Source organism: Mauremys mutica, chromosome 4 (genome assembly GCF_020497125.1).
Source record: "Mauremys mutica isolate MM-2020 ecotype Southern chromosome 4, ASM2049712v1, whole genome shotgun sequence".
In the NCBI taxonomy this organism is placed as follows: Eukaryota; Metazoa; Chordata; order Testudines; family Geoemydidae; genus Mauremys; species Mauremys mutica.
In genome coordinates, this window is record NC_059075.1 from 82,882,127 (window position 1) to 82,907,375 (window position 25,249).

Consider the following 25,249-nt stretch of genomic DNA (forward strand, 5'->3'; position numbering starts at 1 on the left):
CTGACACCCATGAAAGTCAGGTTAGTCTAGGAGTACATTGTTAAGAATATACAGTAGATGTTCTGAGGAAAGAGTGAAAGTTACTTTGCATTTTGAATAAATAAATTAACTTTGAACCCAAGTGAGCCCTAAAGAGTTCTGTTGTTTGAACCTGCCACTGAGTTCAGCGGTAAAGAACCATTACCCATGGAATAGGGACACGAGTAATGCAATGAAGTCACTTATGCATGGATAATTTTGTGTGGGTGAATAATCCCATTGATGCCAGTGGGACGACGTATCTATGTGAAGTTGCTCACATGCACAAATTGGTACAGTACTGAACTAAATATGGGCTTGGGAATTCCCAGTCCTACAGAGGTTGAGAAGCATTAGAGAAGAAGGATTGAGGGAAGTCTATCTTGTAGCAGCCTCCTAGCTGAGGGCGTGGTGGTGTCCAGATAGTGTTTCCATTCCACCACAGAGCAGCAATTGCATAGTCTGAGTCGGGGTGGTATGGAAAAAACTATTCAAATTCTTGGGGAAAATGTCTTAATTCATACATCAGAACACATGCACAATCCCCGGGACCTCCATCTGAAACCATACTAGAAGGGTATGGACATTTGAGACACCAAACAGACAACCTCTCCACTTCCCCTCACATGAAACCACTGTTTAAAGACTAGTACATGATGAAAGACCCATTATCTGCATCTCACAACTCTCTGTCTTTACCTCCCCTTTACCACATTATGGGGCTACTTCTATTGACACAGTGCATCAAATTACATTTTAGTACTAGTGTGATGTTATCTGATTAAAATAAGACCCTGTAGATCATTGTTGCTAACACTGTTATTTATATAACTGCAACAAATATTGTACAAAGCACATCATGTAAGACTTCTATGGAAAAGTTATGATTTGCTGAAAATGATTATGCTATTTAAATGTATGTATCATTTTTGTATCTGAAGTTATGAATATTAACTCTATACCTGTATTTCAAATATTTGCTCCTATGGCAACACCAACAAGTATTTAGCCAGCAAATTGAGAAGGAACTTAATGAGTTACGTGGCCCATCAAGGAACACTTAACTCACAATGGACCATGGAAGATGACCATTCACAGCTGATGGACTTTCATGTGAACATTCTAACTAGAGTATGAGCTCTACTATGACTAAGCAAAGCATGCATGGACATGTGACTCCAAACACCATCTTGTTACCTGTAATTTCCCACAAACTAGAACAATGGGCTTCCCTTTCCTTGGCAGAACCTATAAAAGGCCATGGAAACATCTCCATTTTGTCTCTTTCCTGCTCAAACTTCTGGACTATGAACTTATATTAATGGGAGCATTCTAATCAAGGTTCAGTACTCTAGGTCTATATAAATAATATATGGAAATATACCTCTCATATAGAACTGGAAGGGACCTTGAAAGATCATCGAGTCCAGTCCCCTGCCTTCACTAGCAGGACCAAGTACTGTCCCTGACAGTTTTTGACAGTCTAGGTTTACTTGGTCCTGCCTCAGCACAGGGGGCTGGACTGGATGACTTATTGAGGTCCCTTCCAGCCCTAAATTTCTATGGTTTGTTTAAAGTCTCACCTAAAGGGAAGGGTTTAGGCACAGTCTGTGAGAAAACACAATTAGCTTGCACAGGAGAGATCACTGTATCTTCTGACTGTAGCACTGAGTCTCCTATTTTCATTATCCCAACCTACCATGGATGATAAACTAGCAGACCATTAAGTATACTGGATGCTTATATATAAGTGACAATAATTGTTCATGAATTTTGCCTGATTCCAGCTGACCTTTAAAAGTTAATCATTAAAATCTGCCATTGCTGAAAGCTCTATTGTTTGTTTGCAACTCTTTCTTTGGAGGTGCTCTCAACACAACATAAGTCAATTCCATCCCTTCCTTTGCATTACAAATTTAGACTGACTTTTAGGGTTTTCCTCCTTATGCGATAAAATATTTGCCCGTCACTGCCTCAATCTCTAAGACAAGAAGCAATTTTATGACTGTTTGTAAACCATCCTACAAACATTTTGCCCAATGTGACATAATGTGAGAGGCCAACAGTGCCATTAATAATGCATAGTTATACATATGTATACACACACAATCCTCCCCTAAATTTAATAAGCTTTTCTTCTCAGTATAACATAAGACCACAGATAAGAATAATCCTTCAAATATCCTTTACATTGAGTATAGTAAAAAATGCACTAATTATTTATACTTTTGTCTGAAACTTGCATGCTGCTCATTAACACTTGCAATCTCTAAGTAAAAGGGTAAACGCTAACTATATGAAATGAAATGTACCCTTAGCTCTTTATCATAGTGAAATGACTAAATGGTCATGCGTTAATGACCCTCTCCTTTGCTCTGCATAGATCATCCAGCAAATGACAGTTGCTGTGCTCAGGTTTACAATTATGCCTAGTACATTTTACAGGAAAAAAGCTTTGTCTTTAGCCCTTTGTTTCCTGGTTTTGCTGCCAGTCATACTGTTTGATGTTTTCCACACTCCCACCTTCTTGCTGTTATTTTGATAGTTTAAAGTCTCCCAGGAGATTTTATATTTGTGCCTTGAAATGTGTGGGCTTGTTCATAAATCCTGGGTTTGCAGAAGTGTTTTTCGAATACAACTATTTAATCTGAGGCACCTCTCACTTTGGTATCTAAAAGCAACTCCACTTGACATGATGGAGCCTTAAAGTATCTTGAGACTAGTGCTACAAGTCTTTCAAGTTTTGGATAATGTCAGCGATGGGCCATGGACACCATATGTCCTGGTACTGTACATAAGTGAGATTTTATTGAGACCCATATGCAGACTTTCTTTATGCCCTTTACTCAATATCATAAAAGGATGATTCAGGTCACCCCGCTGAAGCAAAATCTTGCAATCAGAGCAACTGCCACTATGCTACAGACTGTAATTTCCTCCACTCATTGTTTCTAGTTAACAGTCACAAACTGAGTAGTTGGATTTATCCCCACTATGGGGAGTCCAGTCACTATGTAAAACAGCAGGAAAAGACCCATTGCACATAAAAATCTAGAACAATATTCCACAGCTTCAAGGCTTTATATAAAACAAATTGAATGCAAGAGCATCCTTCACCATCTTCTTAAGTCTGCCATCTGGGCAAACTAAAAATAAAGCAGCAGCTTAAGGAGAGGTTTTAGAAAATGCACTTTATAAATACATTGATAAAGATTTGCTAGACTCTTAAAACAACTCTGATATACTAACTAACCCTCCTAGCTACGCATTGTGGATTGCATCTTCATCAGCCTCTTTGTATATATGGTTAAAGTATTACCTACAGTACCTTTTTAAATTAAAAAGACACCCTTGCTAGAGTCTTCACATTGGCCAAGAGCTCTCTCTCTCTCTCGCTCTGAAATATCTGGATAGTTTAATTGCTATCAAACTACCAGGAAGGGACAGGGCTACTCAGTCCTATTTAGGACATTTTATCTGATGGATGAGAGTGTCAGAGGGCTCCCTGAAGGCATCAAGATTGCCTGCAGTTAAGAGGAGAGAATCCTCAGGCACAAGGTGTGACAAGCTCTTCAGATCTACCGTACACAAAATAACTATTTCTGCCAGCTGAAACATGAAATCTTGTATGCACTGGGTTAACTATTTCACAGCAATATGCAGGGATATCCACCACATTGCTTCACCATATTCAGAAAGGACTGGGAAAGAAAATACACAGCACAACAGATGATCACAGCTCCTGCTGTACAAATGCAAGTGCATTTATCAGGGATGTTTCACATTCTTTGACTATTTCTCCACCTCCCACATAAGTGCCCTTCAGATTATGTTCTTCTCATCACTGCTACTAAGTGTTTTACAGACATAGGGAAGGGGAAAGTCTAAATGTTTTATGGAGCATTTTTATTACACATTTAATCATACTGTAAATAAACAGAAATATTGACATTTAAAAGATTTAATAACCAAATGTTTGGATACTGCATACAAATATTTAATGCTACCAGAGCACCTTCTACTGGAGGTAGACATCAATTGAACCTCACAGTATGCCTATGAATTAAGTATTATTCTATTCATTTTACAGAGTGGGTAATTGGGAGCAAAGAGGAATTAAAGAACTTACCCAAAGTCATACCGTGAATCAATGACAGAGCTAGTGAGAGAACCCAATTGTCCTGTTTCCTGCTCCTGTAAGTTACCTGCTAGGGTAACTGTTACATTTGGATAGTTCTTACAAAAGTATTGTTGCAGATTGCTCATGAGTGCAAGTACTATTTATGAACAAGAATCAACTATCTTGCTATTCTAAGGCCTGAAAATACCTTGAAGGCAGCAATAACATGGGCACACAGCATCTGTGGGTGCTACCAGAATATAAATATTTAATGGAAAAAAGCACACATTCAGAAAAAATAGTACTGCAAAACTTTGCTGCACCATTACATGCATAACAAATATAGACTTCTTCAAAAGACACCACTTATCCTCCTAAGATATGGGCTAGTTAGCAAGACCATAGATTTCTTGTAGGAAATTCTCATATTTATGTATGAAAAGTATTGCCTATTCTAAGGGTATGTCTACACTACAAGAGTAGTTCGATTTAACTTAGGTCGAATTTGTGGATTCGACCTTATGAAGTCGAATTTGTGTATCCACACTAAGGACACTAATTCGACTTTGTGAGTCCACACTAACGGGGCAAGCGTCGACATTGGAAGCGGTGCATTCTGGGCAGCTATCCCACAGTTCCCGCAGTCCCCGCTTCCCATTGGAATGCTGGGTAGAGCCCCCAATGCCTGCTGGGGGAAAAATGTGTCGAGGGTGGTTTTGGGTAACTGTCGTCATTCAACCGTCACTCCTGCCCTCCCTCTCTGAAAGCGCCGGCGGGAAATCTGTTCGCGCACTTTTCTGGTCAGTGACAGCGCGGACGCCACAGCACTGCGAGCATGGAACCCGCTGCGATCATCATTGCACTTATGGCCGTTGTCAACTCCTTGCACCCTATCGTCCACCTCTTCCACAGTCAGCTGCTGAGAAATTGGGCGAGGAGGCCCCGGCAGCACGGTGAGGACATGAAGTGTCAGAGTGGCACAGACCTCTCACAAAGCATGGGATCCCGCGCCGCGGAGATCATGGTGGCAATGGGTCAAGTTCATGCTGTGGAATGGCGATTCTGGGCCCGGGAAACAAGCACGGACTGGTGGGACCGCATAGTGCTGCAGGTCTGGGATGAATCACAGTGGCTGTGAAACTTCAGGATGCGTAAGGGCACTTTCCTTGAACTCTGTGACTTGCTGTCCCCTGCCCTGAAGCGCCAGAACACCCGGATGCGAGCAGCCCTGAGTGTGCAGAAGCGAGTGGCCATAGCCCTCTGGAAACTTGCAACGCCAGACAGCTACCGGTCAGTAGCGAACCACTTTGGCGTGGGCAAATCTACCGTGGGGGTTGCTGTGATGCAAGTAGCCAACGCAATCGTTGACCTACTGCTCTCAAAGGTAGTGACCCTGGGAAACGTCCAGATCCTCATAGATGGCTTCGCCGCGATGGGATTCCCAAACTGCGGTGGGGCTATAGATGGGACTCACATCCCTATCCTGGGACCGGCCCACCAGGCCAGCCAGTATATTAACCGAAAGGGCTACTTTTCAATGGTGCTGCAAGCACTGGTGGACCATAGGGGACGTTTTACCAACATCTACGTCGGGTGGCCGGGCAAGGTTCATGATGCGCGTGTTTTCAGGAACTCTTGTCTGTTTAGACGCCTGCAGGAAGGTAGTTTCTTCCCGGACCACAAAATAACTGTTGGGGATGTGGAGATGCCTACAGTGATCCTCGGGGACCCAGCCTACCCGCTGATGCCCTGGCTCATGAAGCCCTATACAGGCGCCCTGGACAGTGACAAAGAACTCTTCAACTACCGGCTGAGCAAGTGCAGAATGGTGGTGGAGTGTGCTTTAGGACATCTCAAGGGGAGATGGAGGAGCTTACTGACTCGCTCGGATCTCAGCAAAACCAATATCCCCATTGTTATTGCAGCTTGCTGTGTGCTCCACAATCTCTGTGAGAGCAAGGGGGAGACCTTTATGGCGGGATGGGAGGTTGAGGCAAATCGCCTGGCTGCTGATTACGCTCAGCCAGACACCCGTGTGATTAGAAGAGCCCAGCAGGAAGCGCTGTGCATCCGGGAGGCTTTGAAAGCTAGGTTCCTCAGAGAGCAGGGTAACCTATGACTGTCCAGTTTCTTTACAGAGAAGCTGAACCTGCCCCTGTTTCAGTTACTGTTGACTTTTTTCAGCGGTTTCCCCCCTTCCAACACACCCCCCTTCCAACACACCCTTCCAACACACCCCTTCCAACACACCCCCCTTCCAACACACGTTTAAAAATAAAGTTAATGGAACATTGTTAATTAACAAAGTTTTCTTTACTAATGAATTTGCGTTAAAGGGTTCAAACAGGGACGCAGACTGTGGTGGGTACGGTGTGCAGTGATGTACAGACCGCTTCTACACTCGAGGAATGACGGGCTCCTGCTCCTACAGCGGTCTCTCGGGGGAGGACGGTTACAGGTGGGTGTGCAGGAAGGGGTGGGTGGTGTGTGGGAAGGGTGAGTAGGTGTAGGGGGATGAGGGCTCTGGCTGGGGCTCAGGGCATCGGAGAGGCTCATGGCTAGGGTGGAAGGGCATGGTAAGGGCAGCCTGCCTTGCCATTTGTGGATGGCAGGTGCTAGGACCCTGGGGCAGCATACACCTCCCAGACTGACCTGGGGCAGCAGACACCTCCCAGAGTGACCCGGGTGCCTAGTGACTGCAGTCTGTGTGTGTCCTGCTGTTGATCCTGCCCCCATGTCTGTACCCTGGTAATGGTGGCTGTCCTATGCAATTAACAAACCCCTCCCCCCCCTTCACACAAAGTCTTCTGCAAAGAAACATGACGGAAACAGTAATTAACAGCAAACTATTTTTAATACTCAACTACACAGTTGGGGGATGAAACTGGGATTTGGGATTGGGTGAGCCAGGAAGGAAAGCACTTCTCAAAATTTAGGGAATGAGAGCTGTTTGGTACATGAGCACTCTGCTGGGGTGGAGTGACAGTTTTCACGGCCCCTAGCGCCCCTCCTTCTTGTTATTTTGGGTGAGGGGGGGACAGGACTTTGTGGCGGGGGAGGGCGGTTGCAGATACAGTGCAGGGGGGCTCTCTCCTCCTGCCTGCGGTCCTGCAGAACATCCACAAGGTGCCGGAGCGTGTCCGTTTGCTCCCTCATTAGGCCAAGCAGCGTTTGAGTCGCCTGCTGGTCTTCCTGCCACCACCTGTCCTCCCGTTCGCTGTGTGAGCGCTGGTACTGAGAGAGGGTCTCCCTCCACTGGCTCTGCTGGGCCGCCTCGGCTCTGGAGCAGGCCATCAGTTCAGCGAACATCTCGTCCCGAGTCTTTTTCTTTCGCCGCCTAATCTGCGCCAGCCTCTGTGAGGGGGATGCCGGGGCAGGTCGGAAAACAGCCGCAGCTGTGTGATGGGAAAAAGAAAGTGATTTCCTTGCAAAGATACATGTTTGCGAACACTGAACACAGTCTAGTCTGTCTCTGTGAACAAGACCATACACGGCACCTATCTCATGCGCTCTCAGGACAAGTTCGAATTTTCGGCCTTCGCTTTCATTGCCTGGAGATCAGACAAGCGGGGCAGGACAGCAGAATCCGTGTAGCAGCCAGGCATGGTAAGCCGTAAACTTTAGGCCGCTTAAAAGTTAATGTATAGCAGTGCCCTCCTGCTGAAGGCAATCCGGAAAGCATAAACTCTGACCCTGTTCCACCCCCTCGCGGCTGTCCCTGGGAAAGATCCCTGTATGCTTTCCCTCTGCAGCCTCCAACACGTGGCTGTTAAACGACGCTTATTGTTATGCAAAGGAAAAGTGAAGCATTCCCAATAGTAACATTACACGAATTCCCCTAATTAGATGCAGCAGTCGCCGAGCGAGATCACCCTGAGGCGGGTCACTAAGAGAGACAGAGAGCGCATGCTGCGTGAAACCCTGCACAAACCAGGGCCCTATGCTGCCATGCTCGTGGAAGCAATGCTCCCACTGTACCTGAGGATAGCCTGGTGCGGAAGAGTGTGCTTCCACGGAGCACCCAATAAGGCACCTCTCCCCAGGAACCTGCGGAGGCTTTTCGAGTACCTCTACGAGAGCTTCGTGGAACTCTCCCAAGAGGATTTCTGTTCTATCCCCATATGCATTGACCTTCTTTTCATATAGTTTTTATTCCTGTTTTTTAAAAAATAAATGTTTACATGTTTATAGCACTTACCGACTGATCCTTCCCCTGATTCAGAGTCCGGGTTAACGGCCGGGGAGGGTTGGTAGGGGATCTCTGTGAGGGTGATGAAGAGATCCTGGCTGTCGGGGAAACCAGTATTGTAAGCGCTGTCGCCTGCCTCGTCCTCCACAAACCCTTCCTCATCCTTCCCCATCCGCGAACATTGCCGAGAAACTGCCCGTCTACACTATCCCATCCTCAGAGTCCACGGTCACTGGTGGGGCAGTGGTGGCAGACCCACCGAGAATGGCATGCAGTGCCTCGTAGAAGCGGCATGTCTGGGGCTGGGCTCCGGAGCGTCCGTTTGCCGCTTTGATTTTTTGGTAGCCTTGTCTCAGGTCCTTGATTTTCACGCGGCACTGCGTTGCATCCCGGCTGTATCCTCTGAGTGCCATGGCTTTGGAGACCTTCTCGTAGGTCTTTGCATTCCGTTTTTTGGAGCGCAGCTCCGAAAGCACAGACTCATCACCCCACACAGCGATCAGATCCAAGACTTCCCGGTCAGTCCATGCTGGGGCCCTCTTTCTACTCTGAGATTGCATGGACCCCTCTGCTGGAGAGCTCTGCATCGTTGCCGGTGCTGCTGAGCTCGCCCCGATGTCCAACCAGGAATTGAGATTCAAACTGGCCAGACAGGAAAAGGAATTCAAATTTTCCCGGGGCTTTTCCTGTATGGCTGGTCAGAACATCTGAGCTCGGACTGCTGTCCAGAGCGTCAACACAGTGGTGCACTGTGGGATAGCTCCCGGAGCTACTAAGGTCGATTTCCGTCCACACATAGGCTAACTCGACATAGCCATGTCGAATTTAGCGCTACTCCCCTCGTCGGGGTGGAGTACCGAATTCGAACTAAAGAGCCCTCTAGGTCGAACTAATTAGCTTCCTGGTGTGGACGGTTGCACGGTTAAATCGAATTAACGCTGCTAAATTCGACAAACTCCTAGTGTAGATCAGGCCTAAGATACTAGTCTCAGTGGGAAGCTGTTAAATTAACAAATTAGGTATAGTCTCAGCTCCCCTATAGAGGGAGTTACATGAGTGAGTTCTATTCTCTAGATCAGGAGACATAGCAGCATCGCAGTACTTACTTTATAGTCAAATGCCTAAAACAGAGGTTATATACACATCACATATAAAACTGTAAGATGTAAGTTTCTGCAGAGGACAATTTAATCTTTGCCTTCAGGGCTTTTCCCTCCATAGTTGGCCCCTTACTTACTTACATTTAAAGCACAAAATTACTTCATGCAAATTACTAGCCTTTTTAGAAGTCTCGGAGGATACCAGCCAAATGGCAGTCTAGTCAAAGTTTCCCTACCAAAGTTAGAAGTATGGTAGTTTTAGATGCTATGCCTGTTCCCAAGTCTCCCTGACAATTTTTAAATTTGAAATTTATATTTTTGTTTTAAAAAAGTAAATTCCTGAGTAGATGGTGAAAAACTTACACAAAAGGGAAAACTGACTGCACAGGGAAAGCCCTAAAACTAACCACTCAAAAGTGCTGTCAAATGCATGAAACAAAACAATGAAAATTTAGAGAATATTTTTTCAGTTACGATGATCTTAGGTGTCTTTTAACATTCAGATTGAAAAAAAAACCAAACTCAAGCTGAGGCACGATTTAAACTGATAGCATCCCTTTAACATAATCTCCCCAATTTCCTGCTAGATGGAGCCTTCTTTACCTCCCTTTTGATTAACAATTTGTCACTTCTTAGAGGGCATAAGCCAGACACTTGGCTTTCTTCTTTATGTATTGTTACTTCCTACTTTATCAATTCTACTACTGTTGAGAGAATGTCGATCAGTTAGCATGAAAGTCCTCTGCTTATCCACACAGCAGCACACAATTACTGCCATCATGCGTGAAGGAGCTTTTAGAACAAACACAGACTAAAGTCTGCAGACACTGTTTCTGTTCTATACATAACTGGAGCCTACCTGGTCTGGCTCCAGGCCCAATTGCTGTCTCAGTTTCTTATCTTCTCTCACCTTCAGCACAGTTCAGTTGCTGAGGTAATTTAGCTTCCCAGCCAATTCAGACCCTTCCAGAGTACTAAAGTCCAAACAAACACAAAACCAGTCTTCTGTCAGCCTTAAGCTGGACACAGCCATGTTTTCTGAGAGTCTGTCTCCTTTTCTACCACTGCACCTGTGACTCTGGGTGCAGCTCTAGCCCCTCCTAGGCTCTGCTCAGTCTCTTTATCCTCCCCTTCTTGGCAGGGGTCATTGCCTCATCTTGCTTAGTAGAAAGGTAGCAACAACCAACTGCTCATTCCTCTCCTTACTGACTTGAAGTCACAGCACCCCCTCACAGGGTGGCACCATAAGGGAAACCCACACCCATTCTCTTCCATGGCTTCCCAGCCTTGTGAACCCTACACAACTGGGCTTTCTATCCCTGTTGCCTTTCCAGGGCCTGTTCCTGTACTCCTAGCTACGCTCCTACACATTACAGAATGCTGACTCACAGGGCTTCTTGGCTTGTAGTCCCTCTGTTTGATTCTTTGCTCTCTGAGAGCCACAGACTGCTCTTGTTTTTCCAAGCAGGCCAGCTCTTAGCCACTGCATTCCCTCCACCCCCAGTGAATTCATTTCCTCCACCTGTGGAGGCAAGCTACTCTGGCACAGGTGCTACTCAGCTCTAACCCCCTTAAAGGGCCAGTCATCCTGTGACTATTATATTTTCACTGATATAAAAATTAACCCTTGACACTCCAAGCCTAGATTTCCAACCACGAATCAGCTGTTATTGAATGTTTGAAGTAATTGTCATATATATTTATTCTTAAATGCTGCTTATGTGTCTGTATTTTAAAAGCAAGAGTGCTTAAATTAATATATCTGCTATACACAGAGGCCCCTATATTGGGCAATTTCCCAGCTGCAGAGTCCCATTGCCCCCTCCCCTAAATGTGCAATAGAATTTAAGATAAAGGGTTAGGAACTTAATTTTTCTTTGAGTTACAAAAAAAACCCCATACGAAGTATGAACTAAATGTAAAGCAATGCAGTGTTACCTTCCTGCACCTGCAGAGAGCCACAAGCTCTGAGATATGTACCAGGCTCATTCATCTCAAGGGAATGTTAGTGCCAAACCCTTGTAGCACTTAACAAGGATCTCTTTCCAGTTATGATCATTTTTGCAATAACATGCACCTAGCATACTCACTCATTTTCAGGAGATCCAGGTCTGAGTGAAGGGAAGAGCAGTGGGGCACCTAGTTACTAGCTAGTGAAGGGTTAGTGAGGCAGGAAATTTGGAATTCAATTTGCTCCCCAGAATTTTATGTCACCTATGACCCTGTCCACATGAGGGAAGGGGAAAAAATGGAGAACATGTATCTTCTTCCCCAGTACCAAAAGGCTCCCAAGCCACTCATCATTTCCACCTAGATGCTAGAAGGCCTGGCTGTGTCCTTGGACAGCTACAACCTACTCCCATCCAGCGTGGTTTCTACAACACAGATATGCAACTTGCTTTAGCTTTGTATCAAAATATAGTGGAGAAGCTAATGCTTCGGGACCTTGAATAGCAGGGCTATGAAGGTAAAGTTTTATGACACGCAGCAGCTGGTTTTCTTAGGAGTCAGTTATGTACAGCTTTTTTCTCCCCACAAAAACCACAGCTAAGAGTCAAATTTTCAAAGACCTCAGTATCCTGCAGCTCCAGTTGCACCTCTCATTCTCTGTGGGAGCTGTGGCATCCTGCATATGTTTGTTTTGGGCAGGGGTAGTCAGCTCACTTCACTGAGGTGCCTAAATGAGAGCTACGCTGTTTTTTAAACTCTGGCCCATAACCCCTTTATTTAAAATCTAAATGTTTCCATATGGGGGCAGGAACAGGAGCCTAGCCAGTGGATCTGTGTGTTAGGGAAGTGTTCAGAAAGTTCAGCAGGGCGCTGCTGGAACACTCATTCAGAAAGGTACCTATCACTGCAATAACTGGGCACTACATAGCAGTGTCCAGTGGAAGTGCTCATTATTCATGGTGTTAAGAATCTGACTGACCTGGAAGCCGATATGGTGAAGGTGACCAGATGAGTGAACAATGAGAATCTCATAACTGAAACCTCAACATTCTTGATACATCAGCTTTAAAATACAAAAGTAACCCATGAAAATGGTTCAAAAAGTTTATTTGAATATTTAATTTACAAAAAATCATATCTCCTATGTGGTGTTCTATGCAAAATTGGATAAAATAAACTGTATATAAAACCCAACCCAATCTATTAATGCAATACAACAAAAATGAAACCACGGAAGAGGAAAAAAATATATAGTCATATGACATACATGACATTAATTAAAGATTGTCCCAACCATCCAAGACTTGGTTTCAACATGATACCTTCTTCCAAGATACACTGTGCCATTTTATACAAAGATTTTCTGTACTCCATTGGTCCAAATGTACCAGTTCTACCCTGCCATTCTCATTTTGATCAGAAGGTGGATACAGACAGTATACACATTTAACATATGCATTATTAGCTGGAACTTACTATCTTTGGTAGGGACACTAACTTTTGTGGTGAAGTAAACCAATTTTTAAAAGTGACAAGAACTTCAATTTCTATTTTGGCAAAAAACAGGACTAACTCCTTTGTTAAGGAGAAATGTTACTGGCAGTTTCAGCTGAACATATAAAGAGGACAGTTGTCTTTGTGTGGATCAGAAGTGAAGACTATCTGGAATGGTTTTATGCTATTTGTATTAACATTTCTTCACTGAAATATGGTTATAACCGTCTTACTGAACTGCAAGCCTACCTGTTTCATTGTATGAACAAAAATGCATTGTGTGTACAAATATAATAGCAACATTGTACTTCCTTTTAATCTTTAAGGCAGAGAGACTGTTACTGTAGGTAGTGGGGTACTGGTTTGGATGCCAGTTTGGGGTTCCTTGAACAGACCATGCATGTCCTTGGGGGAGTCAACACTGAAATTTTGCAAGCACTTCTGTAGCAACTTTAAAAGGGTTTTCTGGGAGAGGGGAGAGAACGAAGCGATTAGCAAGAGCTAGTGCTAAGATGTCCATAGGGGAAAAAGACAAAAGCAGTAGCACCAGAAAGTCCATAAAAGAGCCAAGAGACCTCACTTTAAAATGAAATAATGAATAACTGGACTCTTTCCTTCATAGCATCAATACATATCTAACCATTGGCCAATATTCAAAGTTAGGTAGTTGTCATTAACTGTAACTCTCAAGTCCTTGTCTTCCCTTATCCATACACTATATATGGAAATACAGGGCTACTCCTACTTATGTGGAAATGCAAATTACCTACATAGCCATGATCTTTAGCTGACAACATTTACTGGAAGACTAACTAGACTTAATCACTAGGTAATTCTGTTCACTTACAGGTATGAGTGAAACATGCATTCTTATGACAGGCAGCTAATAGTCCTTGAAACGGCATTTAATGACAATCACTAATTTGGCAAAGAATAAGGAAAAACATTTCAAAATGCATAAAAACCGTTACCAGGGGCCTTGGTGGGGAACATAAGAGTTACAATATATTAGCAAATTCTGTGGCATAAACATTTTAAAAAGCATCAGCAAAGTATTAAATATAAAAGCAGTATGTATCTATCCCTCCATCCTCAAAAAAGCATCATGATTTGTAGTGTATTAAATCAGGTTTAATGACTATGGCATTAAGGCATAATCGGTTGACAATATTCTTTATTGCCTCAGCTCAACATAATTGGCTGGGAAGAGCCCATATCTGCCTTTGCACACTCCCCTCCACCAGCCGTCATCAATCATTTCTATGTTCGTGATGATGTCATCTGGATCGAAGGAAATCTCATCATCTCCCGCTGAGAAAAGAGTGGAAGAGGCAATGTGTTTAGTACTCTCACATGAAGTTCTACTGTGGTCAGCTTTTTCCTAGGTAATGGTATTTTTAGTAGCATTAAATGATTAAAAAGGGAGTTATTCACAGAGGAACCTTAGTAATGTTAGCTACCTTCCTCTCTCCAATGCGCCAAACAAAGACATTTAAAACAGGATAGAAAATGTGATAATCAAAAGAGTTCTCTGAGCAACAGGCTCCCTGTTAGTTGTTTTATAGTGGCAGCTTTCACCCTAAAAGGAGAACATTCAATTCTAATCCATTACACGTTGGGTATGCTGTTAATCTTGTATAGTGACTGCTACCCATCACACCAAGGAAAATTTTCTATAACCATAATATTCATGTTACTCTTCGGCCCTGGCGGTCACTTAATATCTAACTGCTAGAGCTGGGCTTAATGTATTCTGGGTGGGGGATACGTATTACACTAATATTACACTAGACAAAGTTATTCATAGCTTACAAAATTAAAGAGAACAAGACCTGCGCTTACCAGCCTGATAATCGTAAAGGGCAATGGCTGTAATTCCAAGTTCATTTTCATATTCATCATAAGTATTTTCTTCTAAAGAGTGTTAGAAAAGACAGACACATTAGAGGACTAAAACCACACTATGTATAGATAGAGCCTTCATTTATGAAAGTGTAACCTGGCACTCTTCTTCCACATCTCCATTGTAATTTGGACACAGACTGAAGTAAGGAAACAAACTAGCCAACTGTGTCAGTGTTTTGATTGGTTTCTTTGATATTTTTACAACAAATTAGAAATTGAGATGGATGGGGAGGTTGTTATAGAAAGGAGCATGAGAGTGTAGAAATGAAGACCCATTGCTTTAGTTCAGGAAAAAGTCTATAAAATGTCAATAGATCCAGGGACACACTTTGAAGAGAAATTTCATTCTCGCATGGCCGTGAGAGTGGGGACTGGGGAAGAGAGAGGCAGCTTTGAATTAGTTTATGAACAAATTTTGAGAAAAACAAATAAATACTTTTACAAGATGAAAAAAGTACCATCTCTCTCTCTCTCTCTCACACACACACACACAAAAGTGACATGAAAAAACAAGAACACATCCTTCCGATCTCTACTCCCCCATCAGCAGATTTAGCTTTCTAGGCTGAATGTCCCAGACTGCAAAGGTTAAAAAAATGCATCTGTTGCTTAATTCTAAAGGCAATTATTTGTTAGTAGGATTTTCAAGATGGCTGGCCAGCACTGGCTAAAATAAGCCTTTATTTGAAGTTCACCTTTGTATTTTTTTCCAAAGCCAACTTGTGTTATATGACATAAGCAGAAGCAAGAGGATGGCTCTCTCTAAGCTTCAGCTAAAAGCAGTCATTAGTTTGCATTATAGTTAGTTCAACATTAAATCATGAATCTTGTTTATTTTCAGCTTTGGAAATAAGGCCCAGTCATTATAAAGGCAGGTCAATGTTCTGCTTTGCCATATTGCCCCTTTAATTTGATATCTGCACATTTAAATTAAAATGTTAACAACTTAGATTATATGTTGCTGCCCAAACCAGTGACAGGGACATATCAGTACAATTATTCACTGAATCACTACCTACCATTTGAAGATACCAACTTAGAAATAAGAGCACTCTACCTGCTTGATAGAGGTCTCCTGCCCCTGCCACTTCATAGACTGTCTCTGGGTCATATTCTGACTCCCGCTGACTGACTGCTTCTTGGTAGTCTGACTCTTCAGTTTTGTAGCTGGATTCTGGCTCATGTACAGCTGAATATATTGTATTGGAATTCTTGTAGGTTGCTTCTGACTCATATGAAGCTGCATCCTAGAAAAACAAAGGTGAAACTTGTCAGGGTCACATAAGCAGCCCTTCAAACGTGACATCAATAGTACAGAAGAGAAGTTCCTAGGTACTGCATTCAGCACTAGAACTCAAACTAGCGAGAACATTTCTTTTGAAAACGGCAATATTCAATACTATCAGACAACAATATGTACACGTGCACGATTGTCTTGAGGTCACCCTAAGTAGGATTAGAATCCAACAGAACAGAACAGCTATTCTACAGATATCAAGTTAGTCTGCCATCACTGTTGTGATTCCAGGAACTACTGCATGATAACTTTAAATCTCTAGATACCACTACAATAAGTGCATTACAACTAAACAGACATGTGTCTAATGTCAACAGGTCCATTGTGTAAATATTGTAATATTGCTAATAAATGGTGGTTTATGATATAAGACAAGTATGTTTCTCACACTTAGACACTTTTTTGCTTGTTGCATTTATATGTTTCTTATTTACAATGAAAACAATAACATTTTAATACTAGGAAGAATAAATCTCTCTCACTTTATTTCAATTTCACCCTTTAAGGCTGAACTCTAACAATTGTTGTAAGAACTCCATTTCCCACATTAACCCCTTATTGATATTTCAGTAGGAGAGAAAAATCTTACAGATACAAGGCTACCTATACATCCCCTTATATTTACACATCTAGCTATAAAACCCAAATGCCATGACCCATTAAATAGAACTTCCTACAACAAGAAGGCAGCTTACCACTTTACTGCACATCATTACTTCACAGCAAAGCCACAAAAAATTACCCACAAATCTAAAGCCTGTTCACTACTGAAATGTGTTTGGAACAAGCTATTCAAGCTACTAATTGTGATTTTAACCAACCTCATAAACTGGGCTTGAGGGCAGCTTCTCATCAGCTGGCTGTGGGGTGGGAGATGGAGGTGGAGTTTGTTTTTTGGCTTTAGCTTGTTCCTTTATCAAAAAGAAAAAAGTGATTAAATTCAGGATAACTTTGAACAGTGTTTGACTCCAGGATAGTGACCAAGAAGCAGTGTGGGTGCAATGACCAGTGTTCTCTTAAACTAACTCTAGAAGGCCTGGTGACAAAGGTTGTTTTTTGGACTTGAAAACACAGCATCTAACTAATTGCATAATTAAACCTGTATGTTTTGTTTAGACTGGCCATAAGGTGTGTGAATAAATAGGGTGGATTAGGAGAGAGAGTAATTTATGTACGTTATGTGTAGAATGTAAAGCAAGCACCTGATTCTGCTCTTTGGAATATTTGCATAGCATCTGTAGGTTATCTGTATTCAGTATTTTAAATCCATGAACTGGGCTTCAAATTGTATTTTAATTCAAGTGTAGGGAACTTGATACCACATGTTCTAGTTACAAAACTGACATGTCATTTTTGATGAGAAACAATGTTTTAAGCTTTTCCTGGCATGTTAACCAGCTGACAAGGCAACAGGCTTTGAATAGCTAGGACAGAATTAAATTCGCAACAATGCTGTGGCCTGAACTTCCACAAGGTTTCCACATGGTGTAAATAAAAGCAACACTACCACCGCATTCTGCTATACAGTGTGCGACAATTTGGAGCTCCACACAGTCCACTGCATGCTGATTGAAACATTGCACTGATTCAGGTGCAGCCAAAAGGACGCGTGAATCTTTGAGGTTAATTTTGGACTGAGGTAGGATATTAAAATACAGGAAGATTAATATTACCATGATTTTAAAAGGTTATAAAAGTTAGGCATTGCCAGTTAGTATTTGCCTCTTTACCTGCAATACTCAGGAGTAACTGCTTGTGCCATTTAGCAACAGAAATTAACACGTCTGCCTTGTGTTTAATTCTTCTCACTAATGTAACAGACATTTGCAGGAGCATGCAGTACTTTGAGGACAGAAGTATGTGCTCTTTGCAGGGACACAGCCAATATCTTTTCTTTTTACAGCTCCCTTATGATAAAAACAGGGCATTTTTCACAATAAAAAAAAAGGAAGGGTAAGGAGAGGGAGCTACTGTGTTTTTCAATTCTTTAGAAAAAATTAGGAATATCAAGCCCAGACTTCCCTGTTAGGCCTTCTGTAGAAATCCCAGCCCACAGCTGTACAGCTTACACAGAAACCTTTGCTCCTCATTGTTTGTCAAGAGGCTGAGTTAAACAAGTGTAACCAACACACAAGGACAAGAGTCTTGAACACTGGCCCAGCTTGAAGAACTCAACACACTGGTGCTGCGCTCTTATGAAAATCTGCCCCAGTGTGAACAAGTTTCCTCTTTCTTTGCAATTGCTCAGGTTTTCGTATCTTGGAGAGTTTTCTCAGGGAGTTCTATAGCAATAGGGAATTCAAGACCTGAAATGTATGTATAGATGAACAAGCAAGCAGAAAAAAAGTTGAGAAAATTTAGAAATGTTCTTTATGCATTACTAAGAAGCAAAACAATGTTTTACCATTCACTTTTAAGTTCTGTAATTATTATTTTCTATGTAATATTTTGTAGATTTAGATAGATTTCCTCCAATGTAACCCAAAAGAGAGAGTTCACAGATTCCTAGTCCTAGATCTGCCATTGACTGTGATTTTGGGTAAGCTATTTAAACTGAGTGCCTCAGTTTCCTTACCTCTAAAAATGAAGTGGAGACATTGATATTGATCCACCTTTGAAAAAGGCTTTATGTTCTTTGGATGAAAAGCACTGAAAAAGTGCCAAGTATTATACTACATTAAATTGCTACAAGCGTAAAATAAGTGAAATTCTCTGTTTAAAGATAGCATTAGATACTTTCAACCTAAATTAGCAGCCTCAAATGTTTAAGTACAGTCTGAGTTCTGTGTTCTTTAAAATGGCTACATGCTTCTCAGACTGTAGTTTAGATGCCAACAGTGTAATTGCTTTTCCATATAACATTTAAGATGCTTAAAATATGGTCTTTCCAAGCAGCCCAGAGCTGGGTTTCTGCCACCATAAATTGCTCTACATGAAGCTTGGATTAGAAAGCAACTTCTAGCATTTGAGACTAACAATCGTTAGACATTGGCTGATTCAACAGAGCATTTAAAGAAAAGCTCCCTGAACATCAATCATCCTTGAAGTAAAATGAGCATGAGAGGGAAAACAAAACAAAACAAAAATTGCATGTGACCAACAAAAGCAGTGAGGTAATTAGTTGAAACAGTCTAGAAGGAGACAACACCCTCTGATTGGAGACACAGGAGTGTGAGAATTCGCATTCATGCCCTACGAAACCTATACTGCAAAAATCAGTCGTTCAATTGTAAATTAACAAGCCTATCTGCTATTATTGATTTGACTAATGTACACTAGTTGTATGTTGCTTTGCTTAGACACAGCTTGGTTTATGTAACAATCAGTGAATTTATTTTGTGGTCTTTTAAATCTCTCTTCCACACAGAGAATGTAACACACCAATTTTTAGATGTTTTAAATCTATGCAGTGCTGGACTGACCACCTTGAAGGCAGATGACCTCAGTACATGGGAAACTGTGCAAGGTTCCCTCAGCCTAACTTACAATACCCACAGAGAAGCAACGGTAGTTCATTCTCTAGACCCAGTCAGTCCTTGGTGTCTGTTGAAATAGCTAACAAGGATGGTTATTTGGGTAACATGGTGCCTTATCCTCCAAGAGAGAAGAATGAGATCACCAACTCATTTCCCAGGAATGGCAACTACCAACCTTGCCTGGATTTCAGACAGTGACCTAGATGTGAAAAAACACTTATTGCTAACACTCAAAATCATCTAGTCCCATTAATAGGGGAGAGTCATGACTACTCAGTGATGCTGGAAATGTGAATGGTTTTTAATTTTGAATAACGAAGTTTTACTGTGTTCTATGAAGCATGTCGAGGTTAAGCAACATTTTTTCCATTTCCAGTTCTAGGATTCCATTAGCTACTCAGTGGTTACATTTATAGCTCTTGTGGGAGTCCACTGTTTGTCTGGAGGTGCAGTTTGGTAGAAAGGGACCCTGGCCCCCAGGTGAAGTGCTAGCACCAGGATACTTAAATGTCCAAGTCTAGCAAGAGAAAGAAAGGAGCATGTTTCCTAGAGGATATACCCTTCTCCTCTCCTACTCCACACTTAGAAACCACCAGAGTTTGCCCAGAAGGGCTCTGAATCTTACTGACTTCTAGTTTCCTTCTCGCCTCCTCCTGTTCTCGTTTCTCCTGGGCCATTCTCTGTGCTCTCTCAGCTTCTGCTTTCCTTCTGTCTTCTTGTTCCTTGTCCTTGGCTAGGTTTTCAAAGTTAGCTCGGATGTTGCTTGTTTTACTATTCACTGTAACATTACAAATATTAAAAAAAAATATTTAAGATCAAAATGAAAACCAGACAAAAGTGTTCTACTTGCACAGAATCTCTGCAAGGTGCCATACTGGAGTCAGTTTACAGCCAGATTTCACAGTGGAGAGAAACACACTTCATGGGGGCTCCCCAGTGGTTTCCCCAGGAATTGAAATTAGGGGGGGTGTTCGAATTTACAGGGGGGGTGTCAGGACCAATGAGATATATAAAAGAGATATGAATAAAATAAATGTTTTGTTAGGATTATGCAAATTTAACATAAGAATAATGCAAGTTATACCAAAACACATAACAGGTCTAGATTTCTAAAAAAATATACATTTAAAAAAATGTATTTAATTTAAATTGACTTTTGAAAACTAAGCCATCATGGGGTAAGAGGAAAGTCCTCTCATGGATCAGTAACTGGTTAAAAGATGGGAAACAAAGGGTAGGAATAAATTATCAGTTTTCAGAATGGAGAGAGATAAATAGTGGTATCCCTGAGGGGTCGGTACTGGGACAAGTGCTGTTCAACATATTCATAAATGATCTGGAAAAATGGGTAAACAGTGAGGTGGCAAAATTTGCAGATGATACAAACTATTCAAGATAGTGAAGTCCCAGGCAGTCTGCGAAGAATTACAAAGGGATCTCATAAAACTGGGTGACTGGGCAACAAAAATGGAAGATGAAATTTAATGTTGATAAATGCAAAGTAATGTACATTGGAAAACAATCTCAACTATACATACAAAATGAAGGAGTCTGAATTAGCTGTTAACACTCAAGAAAGATCTTGCAGTCATTGTGGATAGTTCTCTGAAAACATCCACTCAGTGTGCAGCGGCAGTCAGTGATTCCCAACATTCTGTTTGCTTTTTAAAAAAGAACAGGAGCACTTGTGGCACCTTAGAGACTAACAAATTTATTTGAGCATAAGCTTTCGTGGGCTACAGCCCACTTCATCGGATGTAGCCCACGAAAGCTTATGTTCTTTTTGCAATACAGACTAACATGGCTGCTACTCTGAAACCTTTGCTTTAAAAGAGGGATAAATAATAAGACAGAAAATATCATATTGCCTCTATATAAATCCATGGCACATGTACACCTTGAATACTGTGTGCAGATCTGGTTACCCCATCCCAAAAAAGACATACTGGAAATGCAAAAAGTACAGAGATGGGCAACTAAAATGATTAGGGGTATGAAACAGGAGAAGAAATTAAAATGATTGGGAATTTTCAGCTTAGAAAAGAGACGACTAAGGGGGGATATGCTAAAGGTCTATAAAAATCTTGACTGATGTGAAGAAAGTGAATCAAGTAAATGTTTTGTTAGGATAATCCAAATTTAACATAAGGAAAATGCAAGTTACACCAAAACACATAACAGATATAGATTTCTAAAAAAAATTGACTTTTGAAAAGTAAGCCATCATGGGGTAAGAGGGAAGATCCTCTCATGGATCAGTAACTGGTTAAAAGATGGGAAACAAAGGGTAGGAATAAATTATCAGTTTTCAGAATGGAGAGAGATAAATAGTGGTATCCCTGAGGGGTCGGTACTGGGACAAGTGCTGTTCAACATATTCATAAATGATCTGGAAAAATGGGTAAACAGTGAGGTGGCAAAATTTGCAGATGATACAAAACTATTCAAGATAGTTAAGTCCCAGGCAGACAGTGAAGATCTACAAAGGGATCTCACAAAACTGGGTGACTGGGCAACAAAATGGCAAATTAAATTCAATGCTGATAAATGCAAAGTAATGCACATTGGAAAGCAATCTCAACTATACATACAAAATGATGGCATCTGAATTAGCTGTTAACACTCAAGGAAGAGATCTTGGAGTCATTGTGGATAGATCTCTGAAAACATCCACTCCATGTGCAGCAACAGTCACAAAAGCAAACAATGTTGGGAATCATTAAGAAAGGGATAGATAATAAGACAGAAAAATATCATATTGCCTCTATATAAATCCATGGTACATGCACACCTTGAATAGTGTGTGTAGATCTGGTCACCCATCCTAAAAATATATATATTGGAATTGGAAAAGGTACAGAGATGGGCAACTAAAATGATGAGGGGTATGAAACAGGAGGAGAGATTAAAGTGACTGGGAATTTTCAGCTTAGAAAAGAGATGACTAATGGGGATATGACAGAGGTCTACAAAACCTTGACTGGTGCGAAGAAAGTGAATAAGGAAATTTTATTTAATCCTTCACATAACACAAGAACTAGCAGTCACCCAATGAAATTAATAGGCAGCAGATTTAAAAAAAACAAAAGGAAGTATTTCTTCACACAATATAAAGTCAACCCAGGGAACTCTTTGCCAGGGGATGCTGTGAAGACCAAAACTATAACAGGATTTTTAAAAGAACTAGATAAATTCCTGGAGAACAGGTCCATCTGTGGCTATTAGCCAGGATGAGAGGGATGCAACGCCATGCTCTGAGTGTCCCTAGCCTGTTTGCCAGAAGCTGGGAATGGGCAACAGGGGATGGATCACTTGATGATTCCCTGTTCTATTCATTCCCTCTGAAGCACCTGGCCTTGACCACTGTTGTAAGACAGGGTACTGGGCTATATGGACCATGGGTCTGACCCAGTATGACCATTCTTATGTAAAAATTAATTATAATAAAAATGTTTAGTACAGAAACTCCCCAACATAATGACCTCCCAAGATAGCAACAATGTGAGATAACAACCTTGGCAAATACTGCATTTTAAAAATCTTGGCCTACTGGGAAACATATTTATATAAAAGTTTCCATTCCCAGTCACAAATCTAGCATTCTGGAGCAAAGTGACTAAAATATAGTCCAACAAACAAATGTTTATTTAACATGCCCCTCACTTTTCCCTCCACCACACTCCACTCACTGGTGTTGTCCTTAGTCAGTGGAGACTCAGAGTTCAGAGGTGCTTTCACGTGAGTACGCCTTCCAGGTGGGGGACAAAAAGGCACAGTTCGCTCTGGCCACGGCTGTTCGTTGTGCCACTGTTCACTCCACCACTCTGTTGCCAATGGCCCTGCACAGTCACCCTCTGCTGTCACCTACCACTGTGACTTCTGCGAGTTGGTCTCTTGAGGTTCCACCAGCTCTCAGTGATTTCAGCTGAGCTCTCAGTGCGGGAACCTCACTGCTAGTACAGTCTGGGCTGTCTCTTACACAAAAACAGTCCCCACAACAGGACTAAGCACTTAGACCTGATTGTCAGTGATTTCAGCTGCAGTGGTCACTTAACAGAACAAAAGACTATCCATGGAGCCTAATCAGCTCTGTCTTTAAACAGTGGAGAGGGACAGGTCCCCACCCTCTCTCTTGATGCCTTCAAATCATCACAGACTAAGTACAGTTCTACTGCCCTTTACTCATACAATAAGAACAACATTTCATCCCCCCTTCCCCCACATTCAAGTGGTTTGTAACCCAACCCCAGCCAAAATCTATCACTTGGGCTATGGCTACACTTGCACTTCAAAGCGCTGCCGCGGCAGCGCTTTGAAGCGCTAAGTGTAGTCAAAGCGCCAGCGCTGGGAGAGAGCTCTCCCAGCGCTGTCCGTACTCCACCTCCCTGTGGGGAATAACGTACAGCACTGGGAGCCGCGCTCCCAGCGCTGGGGCTTTGACCACACTGGCGCTTTGCAGTGCCGCAATTTGCAGCGCTGGAGAGGGTGTGTTTTCACACCCTGCTGCAGTGCTGCAAATTTGCAAGTGTAGCCATGGCCTTGGACAACACAGCTCTGTTTGCTGGATACCTAGGTAGATTAGGTGTGAATGTAAATATAATCTGGCCCTGAAGCCTTAGCCCCCAGCTCATCACTAGCTGTCAGGGAGAACTCATTTAGACTTTGCTTACAAATCATCATTTGAAATTATTAGGTTGGCCAACATCACCGAAATGAATGCACTGACATCATAAAAAACAGCTGTATAAGGAAGCTAGTCTATGTTCATACTTTTCAAATCTATTATACTTTTTCAGATACACATATTTTATCATACACTGTATAAGCTTTTAAAGTGTGTATTAATGTTTCAATTTAAATTCAGATTTCCAAACAGTCACTAAATTGGTATGTAACTAGCTCACAAAACTGGGGGGGGTGTTGGGAAAATTCAGGGGAGTGTAGGGAAATCACTGGGGCTCCCCACCCCCACAAGCTCCCTTTGTGCCATCCTCCCCTATTGATGGGAATCCCTGCAAGTCCCCATACCCCTAGCTCATGGCAGGGGCTCTGTGTCCCCCAGGTTTCATTCCCTCATACCATTGGATCCCATTCCTCTCTCCCCCACCATGGCAGCGGCTCAGTATCCTGCCAGGTCATCTTCCCCCCTTCAGATTCCCACCATACCCCTGTCAGGTCCTCATTTTCCTCATCTCTATTTCACCGCTTCCAGGTCCCTGTTCCTCTCTCCCAGGGCCCCATTTTTCCTTCCCCTTCTCCATTTCCTCTGACTCTGGGTCCCCACTTCCATGCCAACCAACCCAATTCCTGCTTTCCTCATCAACCCTACTGTCCATCCCATTGTGGGTTCCTGCCTCCCCAAATTGCCAAGTCCGCTCCCCTTCTTGCCTCCAGGTGCCTGCTTCCTCACTGGCCCTTAGTCCTTTCCAGATCACTGCTTCCTCCCCTGGCACCTGATCCACCCCCCTGCTCCCCTCACAAGTGCAGCCCCATTTCTCTGGATCCCTGTGCTTCCCATCCCCAAATCCTTCCTGTTAGGCTCTCTGGTTTTCTTATTTCTGTTAGAGTCCAGGCTACACTCTCCCCATGCAGCAAGTAGAGCTGCTGCCTCTGATACATGTAAGTCAGGGGTGGGCAAACTTTTTGGCCCAAGGGCCACGTCTGGGTGGGGAAATTATATGCAGGGCCATGAATGTAGGG

At 42.4% G+C, this 25,249-nt stretch overlaps 1 protein-coding gene across 6 annotated transcripts in view; it reads right to left on the reverse strand.

The window, feature by feature from the left end:
• Positions 1-12,467: 12,467 nt before the first annotated feature.
• The window catches only part of CTTN (cortactin), a 41,678-nt gene continuing 28,896 nt past the window's right edge, over positions 12,468-25,249 (reverse strand). For all 6 annotated transcript variants that reach the window (XM_045015203.1, XM_045015200.1, XM_045015204.1 and 3 more), the window contains 5 exons: positions 20,179-20,327; positions 16,895-16,984; positions 15,834-16,023; positions 14,714-14,785; positions 12,468-14,182 (listed from right to left, as the gene is read on the reverse strand). In XM_045015203.1, coding sequence (XP_044871138.1) covers positions 14,046-14,182; positions 14,714-14,785; positions 15,834-16,023; positions 16,895-16,984; positions 20,179-20,327 — 638 coding nt within the window. In that variant the 3' untranslated portion in view covers positions 12,468-14,045. The remainder of the gene's footprint in view (positions 14,183-14,713; positions 14,786-15,833; positions 16,024-16,894; positions 16,985-20,178; positions 20,328-25,249) is intronic.